This window comes from Vanacampus margaritifer, chromosome 2 (assembly GCF_051991255.1).
Source record: "Vanacampus margaritifer isolate UIUO_Vmar chromosome 2, RoL_Vmar_1.0, whole genome shotgun sequence".
Taxonomy (NCBI): Eukaryota; Metazoa; Chordata; class Actinopteri; order Syngnathiformes; family Syngnathidae; genus Vanacampus; species Vanacampus margaritifer.
The window spans coordinates 5217327-5235071 of record NC_135433.1 but is presented as its reverse complement, the minus strand read 5'-3'; the positions used below and the strand labels follow the sequence as shown (position 1 = coordinate 5235071).

Here is a 17745-nt window from a genome sequence, read left to right as displayed (position 1 = left end):
GATGGAATTGTGAGTCACAATGGTGTTTTCATACTGATTTACAGGAAAGGGTGCCAATACCAGTGACAGCACATTTTAAGTTTTCTATTATTTCCGCCCATTGTTTATCGTTTTGAATTTTTTTTTTACTCATTTGGTCTTTCGGATAAAATTGTGTTTAAATCATATGTTGTGATATGCCTAACAAGGAAATCAACTTTTTGCAACGTACGTACCAAGAGCTCATTCTGCTAGATTTCAATGACAGAAAATACAGCAGTTGCATCATCAGGACATCTCTCATGGAGGTAACAGCAGTTTCCACACCAACATAAACATTGCACTCAACATTACTCACTGCTGATGAGATTAGTGTGAATACAAAAAAAAAAAAAAGGCAAATCACGCTCCCTGCAGCCATCCGAGGAGATGAACTCCCAGATGTGTGCAGGCAGATGCGCTCTCCATCTCGGGCTGTACTCAAGGCTTAGCAGCCCGAGTCACCAGCTTCCTCATTAGCAAGGAGGAGATTGTAAGCAGATACGAGTCTGTCCTTCTTTTCTCGCTGTGTCCTCTCACAAATGAGTCCTAATCCTTGTCCTCTTTTTTTTTTTTGCCTTGAAAATAATGAACCGCGCATAGTGGAGGACGATACAGCAAGGGAGGATGACTCAAAAAAACGCAACTGTCTTCCACAATAACGATGGAAGCCTGCCTATAGAATATGGACCCTGGGCCAAAAAATTTAATGAATAACACCAAGTACTCCTCCGGTTGCTCCCGAGCAGCCAGCAAAGGAATATAAAATGGGTGACGGTGCAACCTAGTCGGCCTTGTGACCAGAAACTCACACTGACGCACAACCAATGACATCATCAACATGTCGGTAGAGTTCAAAACTGGGATGTAAAAAAAAAATATATATGTTTTTGTAAATTCCCCAAATTATTTTAAAAAATCTGCAATACGCAAAAAAATGTTTTAAAAAATATGGTGGTCCACTATAGTAGAGGAAACATGTTTATAATTTCCCCTCCAAAAAAGTTTTTTTTAATTAATCGGAGGGTAGAACTATTGCGATATCACTGTATTAAAATTACAGCTTTAAAATGTATTTCACTCATTCTATTTTTATAATATTTGAGTAAATAAAAACAGCCTATTTCCCATTGAACCCAATGTAATTTATTTTTAAACAAAATGTAAAATATTTGGTATATTAAGAATCGTGTACCATGTTAAGCCGAAAGAAAGAAAGAAAGAAAGAAAGAAAGAAAGAAAGAAAGAAAGAAAGAAAGAAAGAAAGAAAGAAAAACAATCTTCTTCAGTTTTGTCCTATCACTGGTGAGCTATTTTTAATAAAAACAGGCCAGTAGGCTGCTTATGTTGTCCTTTGAGCAAACTAGTACCCACTGGTACTGTTTTTTGTTTATTTGTTTGTGCCCGGCCCACAACCCTCGTGAGGATAAGTGCTTCAAATAATGGATGGATGGCTAAAAAATGTAATCTTGTCTACAAATCTATATTGTCCTGTGTTTTTTTATTTTTTAAGACAAAAAGAGATTGTGCTGGTGAATGTTTGTTTTTTATGACACAGCAGATAGCAAAAATATATCTGTATATGCTCATGCCTTCGTCCCTGCCTTTTTAAAACCACAGTAAACCGTCAAACCAGTAATCGGCCCATGCCTATAGTGACAATCAATTATCATAACCAGAAAAAGTATGATCAACAGTATTTTCCTCCCACAATCAGTAACCCATGAAAACACGCTTGGTAGGTAGTAGGGGTGTGCCAAAAAAAAAAAAAATTCTCATAAGAATCGCAATTCTCATTTAGTATGATTCAGAATCGATTTTAATTGTCCAAAAAATCGATTTTATTTAAATTATTTTATACTCTCTTCCCTTTGTTTGTGTGTGTCTTTATTGGGAGCCCTGTTCATGTGGTAACCGATTTGGCCACTTAGGGTCAGTGTGGTTCCACGCGGTCTGATACATTGTTAAGTTGTAGCCATATTAGAGAGTAGAAGGAAAAAGTCACGCTCAAGTTATTCCAATAAAAGTAGTTTTTTTTGCAGCGTGGAGCCGTTCTTTTGAATGATAAAAGTGCCGTGAGTAGAGTGCTAATTAGCATTAGCGAGTAGACTGGAGTAGATTCATTCCAATTCCTTGAACATCTATAAATTGAAGCAAAAATGATTGTCAATCAAATCAGTGCGAATCAAAAATCGTTCTTAATCGAAAAACGATTCTGAATCGAATTGCGCGCCCAAAAATCGGAATTGAATCGTGAGACATTCAAAGATTCCCACTAGTAGGTAGCCATTTTAACCATGTCCTAAATGATGGCTTTTCAGGTGCAAAAGTTTTCTTTTAACTCATCTGTTGCACTTTCCAGGTGTCAGCCGAGCAAGCGCTTATAAATCAAGATGCTGGCACTCATTTCCCATCACGCTACACTTCAAATCAATAGTTAATTACCTCCAAAACACAGCACCCTCTTCTCCAGCTGGGAAAGTGGACAGCAGGCCTGGCAGGTATTGGCATTCGCTGTTATGAAGGTTCAAATAAATGGATTAAAAAAAAGGTCCTCACACTTAGCTAACTACTTAGCGGACCTTCATTGCTCAAATCCGAAGCTGGCATTCCTTTTCGCGCCCAACGGACACTTCAAAAAAAAAAATCCACGTCACGATATTATTCATACGAGGACAATTTCTTTACGCTCGTCCCCCCTTTTGCCGAGATCCTTGCTGTTTAATAAGAGATGATATTTATGTTGAGGAGAGGGCCAGGTGAATGGTGAAATATGTGCACGTGTCCTGAACCTTTGAGCTGCTCAGGCACTTAGTCATTAATAATGACACAGGCCTCGGGCTGCAGGCCCTTAGCTCTGTCTCTGCTCGTTTCCTCTCTACAAATCACAGCAATGTGTGTGTGCGTGTGTGTGTGTGTGTGCGTGTGTGCGTGTGTGTGCGTGTGTCTCGGGGCAAGTCACAGTGTGCATATGGAGGCCAATTACATTGCAAGAACTATTCTCCCTTTTGGGGTACAACAAATGAGTTCAACTAATATAAATCAGTACAGGATATAATCAAGGCAGGGGGAGGGGGGGGGTGGTGCTTGAGCACCAACCTGCCCCCCACCCCCAAAATGAGATTGGACCTTGCACCGCACATCTTGCTAATGCCTGTCATTTTTTTCAATGAGACGCCTACTAATTGTTATGCCCCTCCCGCACACTAGCTGGCGCTGTGTACCACAATATGTTGTCATCCACCTCAATAAGAGTCTGGAGAAGAAGAATCTCCAGAGATGACATGCTTTTGGCAATGTCATGTTGGTTTCCCCGCTCGACATGAGTGAGTGTTTAAAATAACTTTAAGGTTTAGATGGATTGTTTTGGACAGACATAAGCTTAAGTTGTTTTGCTTTTAGCTAAAAAAAAAACAAAACATTTCAGCCCTATTACGATTCTGTGTTTTAATGTTTTTGCGCTATAGCATCTTTTTTTCATACTATTTTGTACAGTATAAAATAATTCCAAGGGGAACAGAGTGGATGTTTTTTTGTTTTTTTTATGCACCCTGCTATGATTACAAACCGCTCTATAAAAGGTTTCTTACGTTTTGACAGTCTCTACATAGCGTTTTAATGAACCAGCTTGCACATCGGCGTAGGAATACGTGATCACGCGGCACTCTGTAAACACTTATTGTTTTTCACCGTTTTTTTTTTTTAAATATATTTATGGACTAGAATAATTTTTCATACAAATACTGAGTGTAATTATGACTATTGCTGTGTTAGCGTCACTTTGTGATTTGGCATGGACCGATTCCCGGTTTGCTGGGGTTTTAAAAAGCCAAGGTTTCACTAACCGCTAATACTGGCTGTCGGTGAGTGTAATGGGACGTCTAAGCAGGAAACAACATGATTGGCTGCTTGCAGACTTCGGTAAACGAGCCGCCTCTTTGAAATCAGTCGTCTCTAATTAAGTTTTTGGTATAACATTTTTATTTATTTTTTAATGATGCCAGCAGGTACTAGTTAGCTCCAAGGACAAAATGAGTAGCCAATATTCTGTTAGCCCACGGTCTGTTCTAAAAATAGCTCACCAGTGATGGGACACTGGGACATACTAAGAATAATTCTTACAGAAAAACAATGTTAGCATTTATTTATTTATTTATTTAAACTTAACTACCATGGTACGCATTTCTTCAGTAAAAATCTATATTCAATATTTTTATTTTTTATAGATTTAAAAAAAAAATGCTATTGTTGTTTACCCACTTTTTTATTATTTATTTTTTTATAATGCCAGCAGGTACTAGTTAGTTCCAAAGACAAAATGAGTTGCCCACGTTTAGTTAGCCCACGGTCTGTTCTAAAAATAGCTCACCAATGAAGGGACACTATGGGACTTAAAAGGAATAATTCAAACAGAAGAACAATGTTACCATTTATTTATTTATTTAAATTTAATATGATACACATTTCTTCTGTACAAAATATTCAATATTTTGTTTTAAAATAAAATTTTAAAAAAAATGATATTTTGTTAATCCATTTTTTTTTCTTAATAATGCCAGCTGGTACTAGTTAGCTCCAAGGACAAAATGAGTAGCCCACGTTCTAGTTGGTCCACGGTCTGTTCTAAAAAAAAATAGCTCACCAGTGATGGGACACTGGGACTTACTAAGAATAAATCTAACAGAAGAACAATGTTACTATTTATTTATGTATTTATTTATTTAAACATAGCATGGTGCACATTTCTTCTGTGCCAAATATTCTATATATTTTTTAAAAATAGCATTCAATGGATTAAAAAAAATATGCTATTTTTGTTCACCAAAATATTATTATTTAAAAAGGTAATTTTAGAGCTGTAATTTTACTACCATAATACTGCAATATTTCATTTATCATACCATCAGAATCTAATGTTAGTGGTGTTCCAATACCGTTTTTTTGGACCCCGATGCAGATTCCAATACCCAGCTTTGCAGTATCTGCCGATGCCGACGCCGATACCGTACCGATACCTAAGTTGTTTTTTTTTCTCAACATGAAAAAGCTGTCCTGCCATTGGTTCAGAGCATTCAGGGGCCAATAGGATATCTTGGCTCGGCATGCAGTGAACATGTCACACCTCAGTGAATGTCGTGCATGAGCAACACACAAGATGCTGCATACAAAGTCCTATATTAGCGTCATGAATACCGATCTCAGTATAGGTATCGGAACAACACTATCCAATATCCGATCATGCCTATCCGTGATAGTCTACAGCTAATTCCGATTTATTTCAGGTTACGTCGCCGCCATAGGAACGCAACATCGTCGTAAACCACGGACCCCTGTATCGTCTTAAACTTGAGCCTATCAGTTTATAAACAACGCTGACCCGAACCCAAACACAAATCTTGCTTCACAACTAATTATTAAAAAAATATTTCCTTTCCATCACTCACTGCTGACAATTTCCTGACATCATAAGCACAGTCTTAAAAAAAAAAAAAGTAGGGAGGGTTAAGGTTAAATTGGGTAAAAAAAAAAATCCCAAAAAGGAAAATCCATGAGCTGAAGGGGAAATGTGGTCTTGCTCCACTATTTTATTAAACTTTATGCAAAAAAAAAAAACGGAAGGATATTGACTCCGCATGGCTCCTGCATTTGTGAAATGGAGTTAGTGAAAAATGGTCAATAGATAGAAGATTATGCGGTTCCAGGAAGGGTGGCCAAATGAAATTTACTACTGTATAGGATATTGATTACAAGCAACTTACAGAGATTGGGGTGCATCCGTAGCTATTAGCATTGAACCACACTTCATGAACAATTAGAAGCAAAATCTGATAAGGCTTTCTCTTCTTCACTTTCTGCTCAACACATATTGAAGAAATCGCTTTCTTGCCGTCTGAAAAAGCGCTGGCCTTCTCTGGCCTCCATCTGAGAAGGTGGCTCATTGAGCCCGATCAATTTTTTAGCACTGCCACTTTCCAGCAAATGCATCTCTGACGGGTTATCTCTTGAGGTTGTGCATACATCAAACAGAACTGACAAAGTGTGTCTTTGGGGGTTTGCTTTTTTTTGTGCTTATGTTGTGCTCCCGTGGGTTTACCAGGAAGCAGATGACTCGCACAGTTTGAGGCTATAACCCCCAACACGCTGCCCCTTGCTCCTGTGCAGTGAAGAGGGTCTTCTGCCCAGATTTAGTCAGAACTGTTTTAATTTATTTATTTCCTCAGTATCAATTTCTGCTTGTGTCGTCACAACAATACTGTAGACCATTTGTCTGTGGTTGAAGTCAATGTGTATTGAATGATGTCTGTAAAAGTCTTATCGCATGTCTGGTGAACTCAGGGGGCTGGGGGGGTTTTGTGGTAGCGCCCTTCAAGATAGTATAAGAATGTTGTAAGTCCACTGTAATGTTCGCACTAGTGAGAGGCTGCCGCTATTGTATGGGAACTAACTTGTGCCCGGAATATTCTGTAGAAATAAAAGCTTCGAAGTGACTGTTCATCGATCTCCAGCCTGCATTCGGATAACCAACATTCTCACGACCCGAAAGAAAACAAACACGCGGAAGAAAAAGATCCTTTTCAGCAATGTATCTCGACGGGTAGCGATGCAGCGAGTCTTATTCTTTCGATAGATTCCACCGATTTTAGACCTTATACGCACTCGAAGCCACCTGTCACGGTCAGGTCCGAGCGACATGAGGGAAGGCGGGTCTAACCCGATAGCATCTCTGTGGCTAATCTCTGGATGGAGGAATGTGGAAAACAACAGGAACATAAAGTCTGCCACGTACAGAAAGAGCAAGTGAATTATAGTCTGCAGCGGATTGCAGAAAGACACAAAAGATGGCAAAGGTGTACTCCATACACCAGGGTACGCTTTGAAATGGTAAACACTGATACCGTATCTTTACCATAGCAACCTGACACTTGTCAAACCGAGAACAGAACAGCTTTGTTGACAAACGGTGCCTTTTGTGTACTTTGCATTCAATCTTTGTATCTCACAGAAATGCTGATTCTCTATCGCTCAATCTAAGGGCTGTGTGGTGTCCAACTTTAGGCACCAAGAAAAAGAAGTACAACCCAGTAATGGTACTGTGACAATAGGAATGAACTAGGGTGTCCAGAAGTCCGTTTTTCACCGGGACAGTCACGTTTTTGCGCCTTGGGTCCCGAATCCTAGCGGATTTCGCCATCCCTATTGTTTTGTCAAGATATTAGGCACGTCCTGTTTTTTTACTAGTGGTGTGAATTGCCTAGTACCTGGCGATTCGATTCATATCACGATTAATAGGTCACGATTCAATTTGATACCGATTAATCCTGATACAAATCTATGAATTGATTACTGCGATTTTTTTTAACTCAAATTTAAAAAAATATTACTCAGTAAACTTGTACATGTATACTGTAAGATTTGCATGAACATGTATTTATTTATCTGGAAATTCCTGGCTTATAACTGAGCCACTGCATTTAACAAACAAGTTGCAGTTTCAATGTTTGAACAGCACTGAAATAAAATATTAAGGCTTAATGTTCCATTAATATAACATTCTTCCATGCTTAATGTGTGAATCCTAACTCTTAGTAAGATGTTTTGTTGAATATTTCCATTAAAAATGTATGTTAAAAAATCGGCCGCATATTGAATCGATTCGAGAATTGCGCGCTGTAATATCGCGATATATTGCCGAATTGATTCTTTTTAACACCCCTATTTTTTACCATGTGTATGTTAATCACACAGCGACTCATACGATAAACCCATTAAAAGGGAATTTACCTATTAAAGTCCTTCCTATTTACGTTTGCGTTCTCATTTGCATCCGCAACTTATCGGTAGAATGTGTGTTGTCTTTATACCGGAACTAGCAATAGAATCATGGGAAATGTCCACATAGGAGGTGCGGAGGTGATTCCGCACCTTATGACATCATAGAGTGAGAACCCACTAGTTTTCTCGGGTTGGGAGGGGCTGGAGCTTGAAGAGCAGAATGACCTAGAATTTCTCATAGAGGAGCGAATGGAGGAAAACACCACTTCGGTGATGTTTTTGGTGATGAATTAGCATTTTCAGTAGGGATGCTCCGATCGATCGGCCACCGATCATGATTGGCCGATTTTCATGAAAAAGTACGTGATCGGAATATTTGGTTAAATTAATTAAATTAAATTAAATTAAATTATTAGCCTTTCATTCCCGATCAAAAATGGGATCATTCGCAGGTCATGCTTTGCAGCCTGCCTGGCCTGTGAGACCAGACTCAGTGCAAAAACTCTTCTTCCGTCCCCCTTACTGTCATCACATAGACCACGGCTCTTCTACCATGGGTGGGTAAGTACTTTTTGTGTTTAACTCTTTTACTGCCAAAGACGTTAAATGACGTTCTGCAAAAACCTACGGAGGAGCGCCAAAGACGTTAAAAGACGTCCTCCCATTTTTTTAAATTTTTTTTTTTAAACGGGTGCTGGGAAGGCTTGCGGAGCTCTCCTGAAAGTTTTAAGCAGGTTTTTTGAGCCTAATGACTATTTTTGGCCCCTAGAGGGCAGCGATGACTCTCTTTTGACAAGATCGGGTGGGCGTCAGTAGAGGCGGAGCTAGAGCGTTGAGCAGGAGATCAGAATGGAAAACAAAGGAAAAATGGCGGCCGCTCGCGAGGAGCTAACGCCAGAGCCGTTTTTTTCAAAGACCAAAAGCATCGCTAAAAAAGCACATTGTTGATGACGATCATCATCATCGATGATGAAGATGATGGTGACTCCATGGTTGGAAAGCATTGACGCGGCAGTAGAAGACGTTAGATGGAGCTAGATGGAGGAGGGAACGGGCAATGGCGAGCGTTTGCAAGCAGCTCTACACTTACAAGACGAAAGGCATCGACCAACGCTAAAATAGTACATTGATATCCATGATGATGAAGGTGAATCCGAGCTTGACGGCGAAATTGGAACCGCTGACGCGGCGGCTATGACGGTGTCGTAACGCGGAGCGCAACCGAGCACGCACAGGCGGACGTTCGATCGGACGACGGAGAGTGCCCCGAGTCCAATGCATATTCACGGGGGAAGTGTGTACAGTCTGCTACTTGCTTTTTATTCCCCGGAAAAAAAGGCCGTCAAGAAAGTGTAACGTTTGCACGCAAAACGGACCAATGTGAAAGTGAAAGTAAACTGTTGCGCGAGTCCTGGCGTCTCCTTGCATGCAGGAGAGCGTTACAAAAGGAAAAACTGTATTTAAAACATCCACATAATTGTAAGTAGTACCACAGTTGCACACATTTGTAAATAGTTTGCGAAATTGTTTTGTCAAATTGTTACACAGTTGAATGGAAATAAACGTATTTTGCAATCAAAAAACACTTTTTCATTGTTGGTGAAAGCGTTTTACAGAAGTAAAGCACTATTTAGGTGTTTGTGGCATCATTCATGGACAAAAAGAAGTGTAGAATTCACTAGAGTGCATGAAATAACATCGTTTCACAAAAAGCTCTTTTTCTCCGTTTTTTGTTTCAAAAGAGAGAATTTCGGTGAAAGTAACCATTTTCTATTGTTGATTACTGAAGAACGGAATAAGGTAGAAACAAACTTTTTTTTTCTGATGAAAGCTGAGAGTCCAATCTTTCATTTGGTAGTATGTGTGTTTCCATAGTCCAAACACAACATTTTCTGTGGACCTTGAAAGATCACTCAAAATGCTTAAATCGGCTGGCACTGGCGACAACCCGTTTTTGAAAACGTCTGGCAGTCAAAGAGTTAAATAGTGTTATTTTGTCATTGTTAATTTATTTTGAGCTTGTGTTTTTGTCTTTTAAATGTCTGACTCATGTCAAGCTATGTAGTTAGCTAGCTTCCGTCCTAAAAAAAAACAAGTTTGTTTTATTTTGAAATATACCGAAGCTACCTTGATGCCGACGCCTGACTTCCTGTCCTCATGTAATCTGGGTACCAAATCCAGACACATGTTACTATATTTGCCATTTTGGGATACGCCTATTTAACCCTGGAGAACCCACTGGGTCAAATTTGGCCCCTATAAATTCTGCTACTCAAATAACAAAGACCTTTTTTTTTTTTTTTTACAAATTTAACTTCAAAAGTCCAGAGTGCCACTTCTGACCCCTGCATGGGCCATCTAGTGGATGAATATTGCACTTACATGAGCCAGAGTGGTGGTGACAAGATGGCTAAAATGCAACAAATAAAACAAAAAAATTATATTGTTCAATGTAGCTGTGTATTTGATTGATTATTTTCTTAAATTCTAAATAGTTTACTGACAGTTTTTGTTATTCAGATTTTTCGAAATGATACCCCTAAATCCCAAAGGGTCAAATTTCGCCCTAATCCTAAATTAGGGCGAAAAAAATAAATTGAAAAAAACATTGAAAAAAACATGTATTTTGGTGTTCAGTGAACTTATAGCAGTCATTTAATGTATAATTCATAATTTTCCAAAGAAGAAAAGGCTTCTTGGCTTCTCCAGGGTTAAACAAACCAAACTGTATTTCTTGGACCTTAAAGCACTTGAGTACATACAGTACTGCAGAATGTGCATCTACTGCTGTCGTATTCCCTGCTGTCCCTTGAAAATGTGCACTGTAACATACACAGATTGTAAATTGAAAAAAAATGCACACACACATGCACACGCCCCCCCCCCCCCCAACTAGCATCCACCATCTGGCCTTTCCGAGGGCTCGGATGTCTCTGGGGTAAAGTGAGCTGCTCGGGGTACCGTGCGTGGACATATATGTGTATGTGTGTACGCATATGCATGGAGTGTTTCGGAGCGGTGCGGAAACCAGGAGAGTGAGAAAGAACAGTTCAGTGAGATGCTGGACTTTATTGTACTCCGTAAATAAGGACACAGCCGGAGCTCTTATCCGTTAAACTCAACAGGGATGATTTTTTTTTTTTTAACACAGTTAGTCCTCTGTTTAAAGTTCAATTTAAAGCTAAAATGTTTACAATTAAGGTCAATTAAAAGCATGTTAGTAATTCTATAAATAGTTAAGAATAATATTTTACTACACAACTCTATTTCATTGTGAAAAAATAAATAAAAATACGCTATATTTCGCAACAGGAAGTGACATCATCGAACTGGAAATTGCATCGGTACAGTATTTTTAATTAAATTTTTGGGTATTCCTAAAGTTGTAATATTACAAGAGAAAATAAATCATTTTCTAAGAATAAAGTGCACATTTTACCTAAAAAAACATAATATTATATTATTATAATATTACTAGAAAAACTATATTTTATGACAAAGTTGTGATGTTATGGAGAAAACAACACCACAAGGTTTACAGAATGTAAATATTACAAAGAAAAAAGAAAGAAAGAAAGAAAGAAAGATCCATGGGTAAATACGCAAAACAACAAGAAATGTCCCCAAAAAATTAAGAGGGATTTTTTTTTTTATAAAATAACAAAGTCAATATATTCCTTGTGAGAGAAAAAAAGAAAAACATTTAAGCCTTTCTGAGATGTCAAACATGTCACCTTTGGCAAATTGCATTTCAAAAGTTCCTTGTTAACAAGATTTTGCTGTCAAGAAATATGCGTCCGCGGTTACCCAACAAAATGTTCTGTTCCACGTGGTGGATTTTAATTACACGTGTTCTATACTTTTCTCTATTTCCGCTTGATGCAGACGGTGAGAAATGGAATATTTTGCAACATCAACACACCAACCTGTAATTTCCCTTTTTTTTTAGTACTGTACAGTACAGTATAGGCTCGTCAGAGAAAGAGAAATGTCGTATTACGGCACAATCCACATACATCTCATGCCTTTGGTATCATCGCGGTTATGCACAACTTCGTATTGTTGTTCATCCCCATTTCTGTAGCATTATTATTTGAAAAGATGTTGATTTGGCGATGTTTATATAAGCGTTAAGTTTATGCTAGCACTCGCTAGTTGCGTTAGCACAATAATATCATACTTCAGCGTCTAATTGATTAATTCATTCGTGAATAAGTAATTCATATAATCTGTACATTAAAGGTGTTTTATTTTAATATTTTTTTGTATGGTGTGAAGTGAAAAGTGATATTCATTTGAACTATTTCTATTAGTCTATCATTTTTTTCCACTTTTGCTAACAAGAGTATGAAAACCTAGATTTTTTTTATTGTACATTCAGAACAGATATACAAATTGTGATTAATCAATCGTTAGTTAACTAGTGAAGTCATGTGATTAATTACAATTAAAACAATTTAATCGCCTGACGCCCCTCATTTAAAAGTTATTATATTATTAAAAATGAGGGGCGTCAGACGATTAAAATTTGTAATCGTAATTAATCGCATGACTTCAATACTCAATAATTGACTCACGATTAATCTCAAATTTTATATGTGTTATAAATGTACAATACCATTTTTTTCTAGGTTTTCATAAAAAATGAAATGAGAAAAAAAAAGTGAAACTAATAGAAATAGTTCACATGAATTTTTTGTTATCGTAATTAATCGCATGACTTCAATAGTTGACTCACGATTAATCACAATTTTTTTATGTGTTACAAATGTAAAATACATTTTTTTTTTCTAGGTTTTCATAAAAAATTTAATGAGGAAAAAAAAAGTTAAACTAATAGAAATTGTTCACATGAATTTTTTGTTATCGTAATTAATCGCATGACTTCAATAGTTGACTCACGATTAATCACAATTTTTTTATGTGTTACAAATGTAAAATACATTTTTTTTTCTAGGTTTTCATAAAAAATTTAATGAGGAAAAAAAAAGTTAAACTAATAGAAATAGTTCACATGAATTTTTGACATCTATAGTCATCAATGGCATTGAATGAGTTCAAAGATATCGGGTACTCATGGAGACTGCTGGTACCAGCCAACGATATTTTAAAAAAAATCTGACAGTGAGACTAAAAGTATCGCACTGCTTGGCTGCAGGCAAGCAGCATTTTGTTGTCTAAAGTGAGCCAACATGAAATCAGTTACGGGAAGTTAAGCTACATCAACGCAAACCTCCAAAAAGGCACTACTATTTATAACACAGCATTCCGAGGGACTGGTTGCTTGTGGCTCATCTCGAATCGGAGTGAATCTCTACCTTAGCTTAGCCGTCCATGTCAGATAACAGAATTCCCAGAAAGAAATAAAAAAAATAAAAAATAAAAAAAAAAGATAACAGAGTTCCCGCAATTATGCAGTCTTGCTCAATTTCTGCTCGTTTGCCAAACACAAATACAGCCTGTCTAAAACTCAACCTCCCCCCAGCTTGTCTCACTTTCCACGCCCAGTCTACCGTTGTACCGTATCCCCGGTCGTTCCCCCCCCCCAACCTTTTGGTTCCAGGCTGTTAAATGAGCAGGTTTATTTAAGCCTAATTGGTTTAAGGGCAAACAGAAACAAGCAATGGAGAATTATGAGCGTGTCTGGCAAGTACCACATACCGCAGGAGGAAGACTTGGGGGGGGGGTGGGGGGTGGGGGGGCGTTAAGGGGAGTCCAGGGTGACTGAGAGGGGGGGGGGGCAGTCACATGAGGAAGATGCACCAAGAAGAATAAGAAGAAATGCTGCTAATGGACTCCACGTCCTCATTCTTATGCGGATGCCTTGTTGACTGTAATTGTCAAAGAGAATTTTAGAAATGAGTCCGTTTAAGGTTCATTTCAAATCAATGTAGGCTAATTACATACTCTAACTGTCAAAAAAGAGTAAAGGATAGGAATTGTCTCTGAAAGAAATGAGGGAAGAATGAAGAGCCCATTGAATTTAGAGCAGGGGTTCTAAATTGGTAGGCCGGGACTAAAAAGTATGTCATGGACCCATTTTGGGTGGGTCACGGCTAGAGCTAGTAAAAAAAATAAAATGACGTCTTTGTATTCAGATTTTCTCAGAACATCTCTGAGGTGGAGCAAGTTTCCAAATACAGTAGAACCCAGGCTTCAAAACAAACGTGGTGAAGTGGCATTTAGCTGTTATGCTGCACACAAAATGGAATCATTTGCCAACAGAAGTGAAGTTGTAAATGCTTTTAAACCCAGGTTAAAACTAAAAGGTTTTTCCCATTCCTCAAGTTGTTTTTGGCATTATTAAAATCAATTTCACTCGACGGTCTTTTAGTAATTACGCATTTTATGTCATTCCGTTGTTTTTAAATGTCTTTAAAAATCATTTGGTTGTAAATGGGCTTGAATGAATTCAATGTATGTTTTTTAAAATAATTTTAATAAGCTACCTTTGTGAATGTTTTGTCAATGCTTTTAGATGTTGAGCTTTTGCTTGTGTTAGCTTGTGTATGAAGTATGAAAAATACAGAAAATAAAGTTAGCTTGCCTTGTTACAAGCTACTCTATAAACAAGGTAAGTAAACAGAGCAACTCAGCCTTTAGCTAGTTAACGTCTTAGCTAGCAATGCGCTGTTTGCCAAACTCATTTGAAACACAGACTCATTCTAAATTTAAAGAAAATATTTTTAGTGTTCTTAACTATAAAATAGGCTGCTACGTTGCAACATGGACTTTGGTTACCATTTGTCTGCAAAGGCGTTACAACCAAAGACTCAAATTAGCATGTGAAAGGTAATAAGAGCGCTAGCGCTAATTTGACTTCTCAATGCTTTGCACTTACACACAAACACACAACCACGCACACACAATAAAAAAAAAAAAAGATGACACGAGCAACACACCGGAGTTCAGATCAGATTTGAACCCGCCTGTGGGACGAGCTCGTTTCAATTAGTGACCCAAACAAGGAAATCGCATTCATCCTTGTTACCGCGGTAACCCCAGGAGCAGCATCGCTCCCCATCTGTTTGCCAACCGCACCATCTTTTCAAACAGGCAACACCCAAGCCCTTTTTTGCACACGAGCACGTGCAGTACACAAAGAGGCCACCGTGGAGAGAATCGTACCGTCGGGACCAAATCATCATTTTATCCTGCTACATTATGAGTTCTTTGAACTTCAAAACGGAAGAGCAAGCGAAGGATAAAATGAGAGGAGATCCTGTGGATGTCTGACCACGGCATAGCGTCCCTTCGGGTCCCGCGGCGGAAATGAAAAACATATTGACGAGAGGATACATTAGCTTCTTACGGCGACGCTACTGCTTCCTGCGCAGATAAGCGTGTGTGTGTGTTGTGAGAAATAAAACAGGGTGGAGGGGACACGTGGATGGACTGATTGTTATGATAGAGAGCAGCGGGGGCGAACGAAGGGCCCGTGGGCTTTTCGCCGCCTTTTGAAAGCATTTGAACCGGCCTAAAAAAAAAAACTTTATACGAACTTTTTTTTTTTTTAACTCATTCACTGCCATTGACGGCTATAAACGTCAAAAATTAATTTGAACTATTTCTATTAGTTACATTTTTTTTAACACTTTTGTTAACAAGAGTATGAAAACCTAGAATTTTTTTTATTGTACATTTAGAACAGATATGAAATTTGTGATTAATGGTGAGTTAACTAGTGAAGTCATGCGATTAATTACGATTAAAAACTTTAATCGCCTGATCCCCAAATTTTTTATCTTTTCTTCTTTTTTTCATTCATTGACTGCTATAGACGTTAAAAAATAATTTTAACTATTTCTATTAGTTTAACTTTTTTTTAACACTTTTCTGAACAAGAGTATAAAAACCTATAATTTTTTATTGTACATTTAGAACAGATATAAAATTTGTGATTAATCATGAATTAACTAGTGAAGTCATGCGATTGATAACAATTTAAATTTAAAAAAATCGCCTCTTGCCCCTAATTTTTAATAATCTTTTTTTTAATGAATGTATGGCAGTGAATGAGTTAATGAATAATATATTCACATTACTGTAGCGTGTTTGTTTTTCACTCTTCTTCTATTGTTATCTCTTTGGCTGCTGCTGCTTTCGCAGCGTAGAAGAAGAAAATGTATCAGTAGAAGAAGAACATCTTGTCAAGGCAGCGTAAGCTCAAGGGAAAAAAAATAGGGACATATTTTGTTTCCCGGCTTGTGTTAAATAAACACATAATAGAGGATCAGGCTGCATTTTTCAATTTCCGATTTTAAACAAGAAAGGTAACACGACTGGTTCATGCTTGATGGCGATAGCAACACTGCCTCCTTGTGCACGGAGGAGGAACGGGCCTTTAGACAAATGTGAATATCTGAGGTCCTGTGTGTGTGTTTTGTGAATATCTTGAAACAGTGTAATGTTTGTCTCAAAAATTCATGCACGTGCCGGCCAATCCACAAACACACATTTGCTAGCTCACAAGTAGAACTGAACTTCTATAAATGGTAAATCAGGATAAATGCGTTAACAAATGTGAACATCGCGGATACATTTATGAATCTGAAAAACCAATGCCTCGTTATGACCAAGAATTTGGTTTAGAAAAGGGATAACCCAGAGGTCTTATTCGGGTTAAGAGCATATTCTGGTTTTGGTGTGTGTTTACATGGCCTTATTTTGGCAATATTTGGGGTTTTAAATGTTTTTTTTTTTTATCTTATATGTTGCATCCTATTCCATCTTACTTACAGCGAGAGGTGGGGTCCACCCCAGTCTGGTCGCCAACCAATCACAGGGCACATACTAGACAAACTATCCACAAATCACACTCACATATATACATATGAACTATTTTGAGTCTGCCATGAACCTAACATGAATTGCTGAGAACATGCAAACTCCTCACAAGATTCGAACCCTGACCATCAGAATCGCAAGACAAGGTGTGTGCTCCTCTATCAATAAACATTTGTCATATTTTTTCAAATCATAGGATCAAGTGAAAAGAAAAGGACCCACCACCTCTGCTTTTGGACTATCGATTAGAATTTTTTTTTTAGCAATGATAAATGGCGGTGCCTTCAGTGTTTCAACAAAATAGCAACAATAACAGCATTTATTTCTACTCTTACAGAAAATGTAGGAATACTTGTCCAGACAGAGCGTGTGGACGCAGGGTTGAAGGCACTCATGAGCAACAGAAATGCATTTAAAAGACGATTAGAGCAACGTTGCAAACACTCAAATCACCAGCCTGTGGTTGATCCACGTGTGTGACACTCCAGCATCCTTGTGTCAAAGTGCACAAAAACATTCCCAAAGTCTCAAATAGAAGTCTTCCCACACAGAACAGAATTACGCAAATGTTTTGTTTGTGTGTTTTTTTACCTTCCATTGCTGAACAAGTGATGACCATCACGCCAACGAGCGCAAACAAATCCACTCTCATGGCAGAATGTTGGGGGCTCTCCGCAGCTTGTCCACCCAAATTGCCAACACGCCCGCCGGGTGCGCGTTCAAGGACTCCTTCGCTTATCGGCAAGCGGATACTCCAGCAGATCGTGTCAGGAGTCACATTTCAAGGCGTAGTAAACAAAAGTGTGTCACAAGGGCGCCGTGTGGAAGTGTTGCAGGTGGAGCAGGCAAGCCGGCTGCGAGTGAGGGGAAAGTGGAAGAAAGGGACACGCGGGGAGGCGAGGGGAGAGCCGACATTGCATGCTGTGAAGGCAGCGTGAGGCTCTGTAGCCAATCAGCAGCGGAGAGAGGAACTCGCTGACCAATCAGGAGTAGGGCTCCTCCCAGCCCCGCGCTGTCAAAACAGAAAACTTCTTCGACCCGCTCGAAGCCCTCTCCGTTGAACTGAAAGGAAGTGGCACCCCCAGCTGGATTTTTTTTGCTATTGCATCTACTACTTGCGAGTATTTGTCTCTAATTTCCACTTTATAAATGCTTCTCATTTTTTTA

General features: G+C 38.5%; 1 protein-coding gene across 2 annotated transcripts in view; it reads right to left on the bottom strand.

The window, feature by feature from the left end:
- ephb1 (EPH receptor B1) overlaps positions 1 to 17472 on the bottom strand; it is a 275249-nt gene extending 257777 nt beyond the window's left edge. For both annotated transcript variants that reach the window (XM_077555878.1, XM_077555879.1), the window contains exon 1: positions 17170 to 17472. In XM_077555878.1, the coding sequence (XP_077412004.1) occupies positions 17170 to 17230 (61 nt within the window). In that variant the 5' untranslated portion in view covers positions 17231 to 17472. The remainder of the gene's footprint in view (positions 1 to 17169) is intronic.
- Positions 17473 to 17745: the final 273 nt, after the last annotated feature.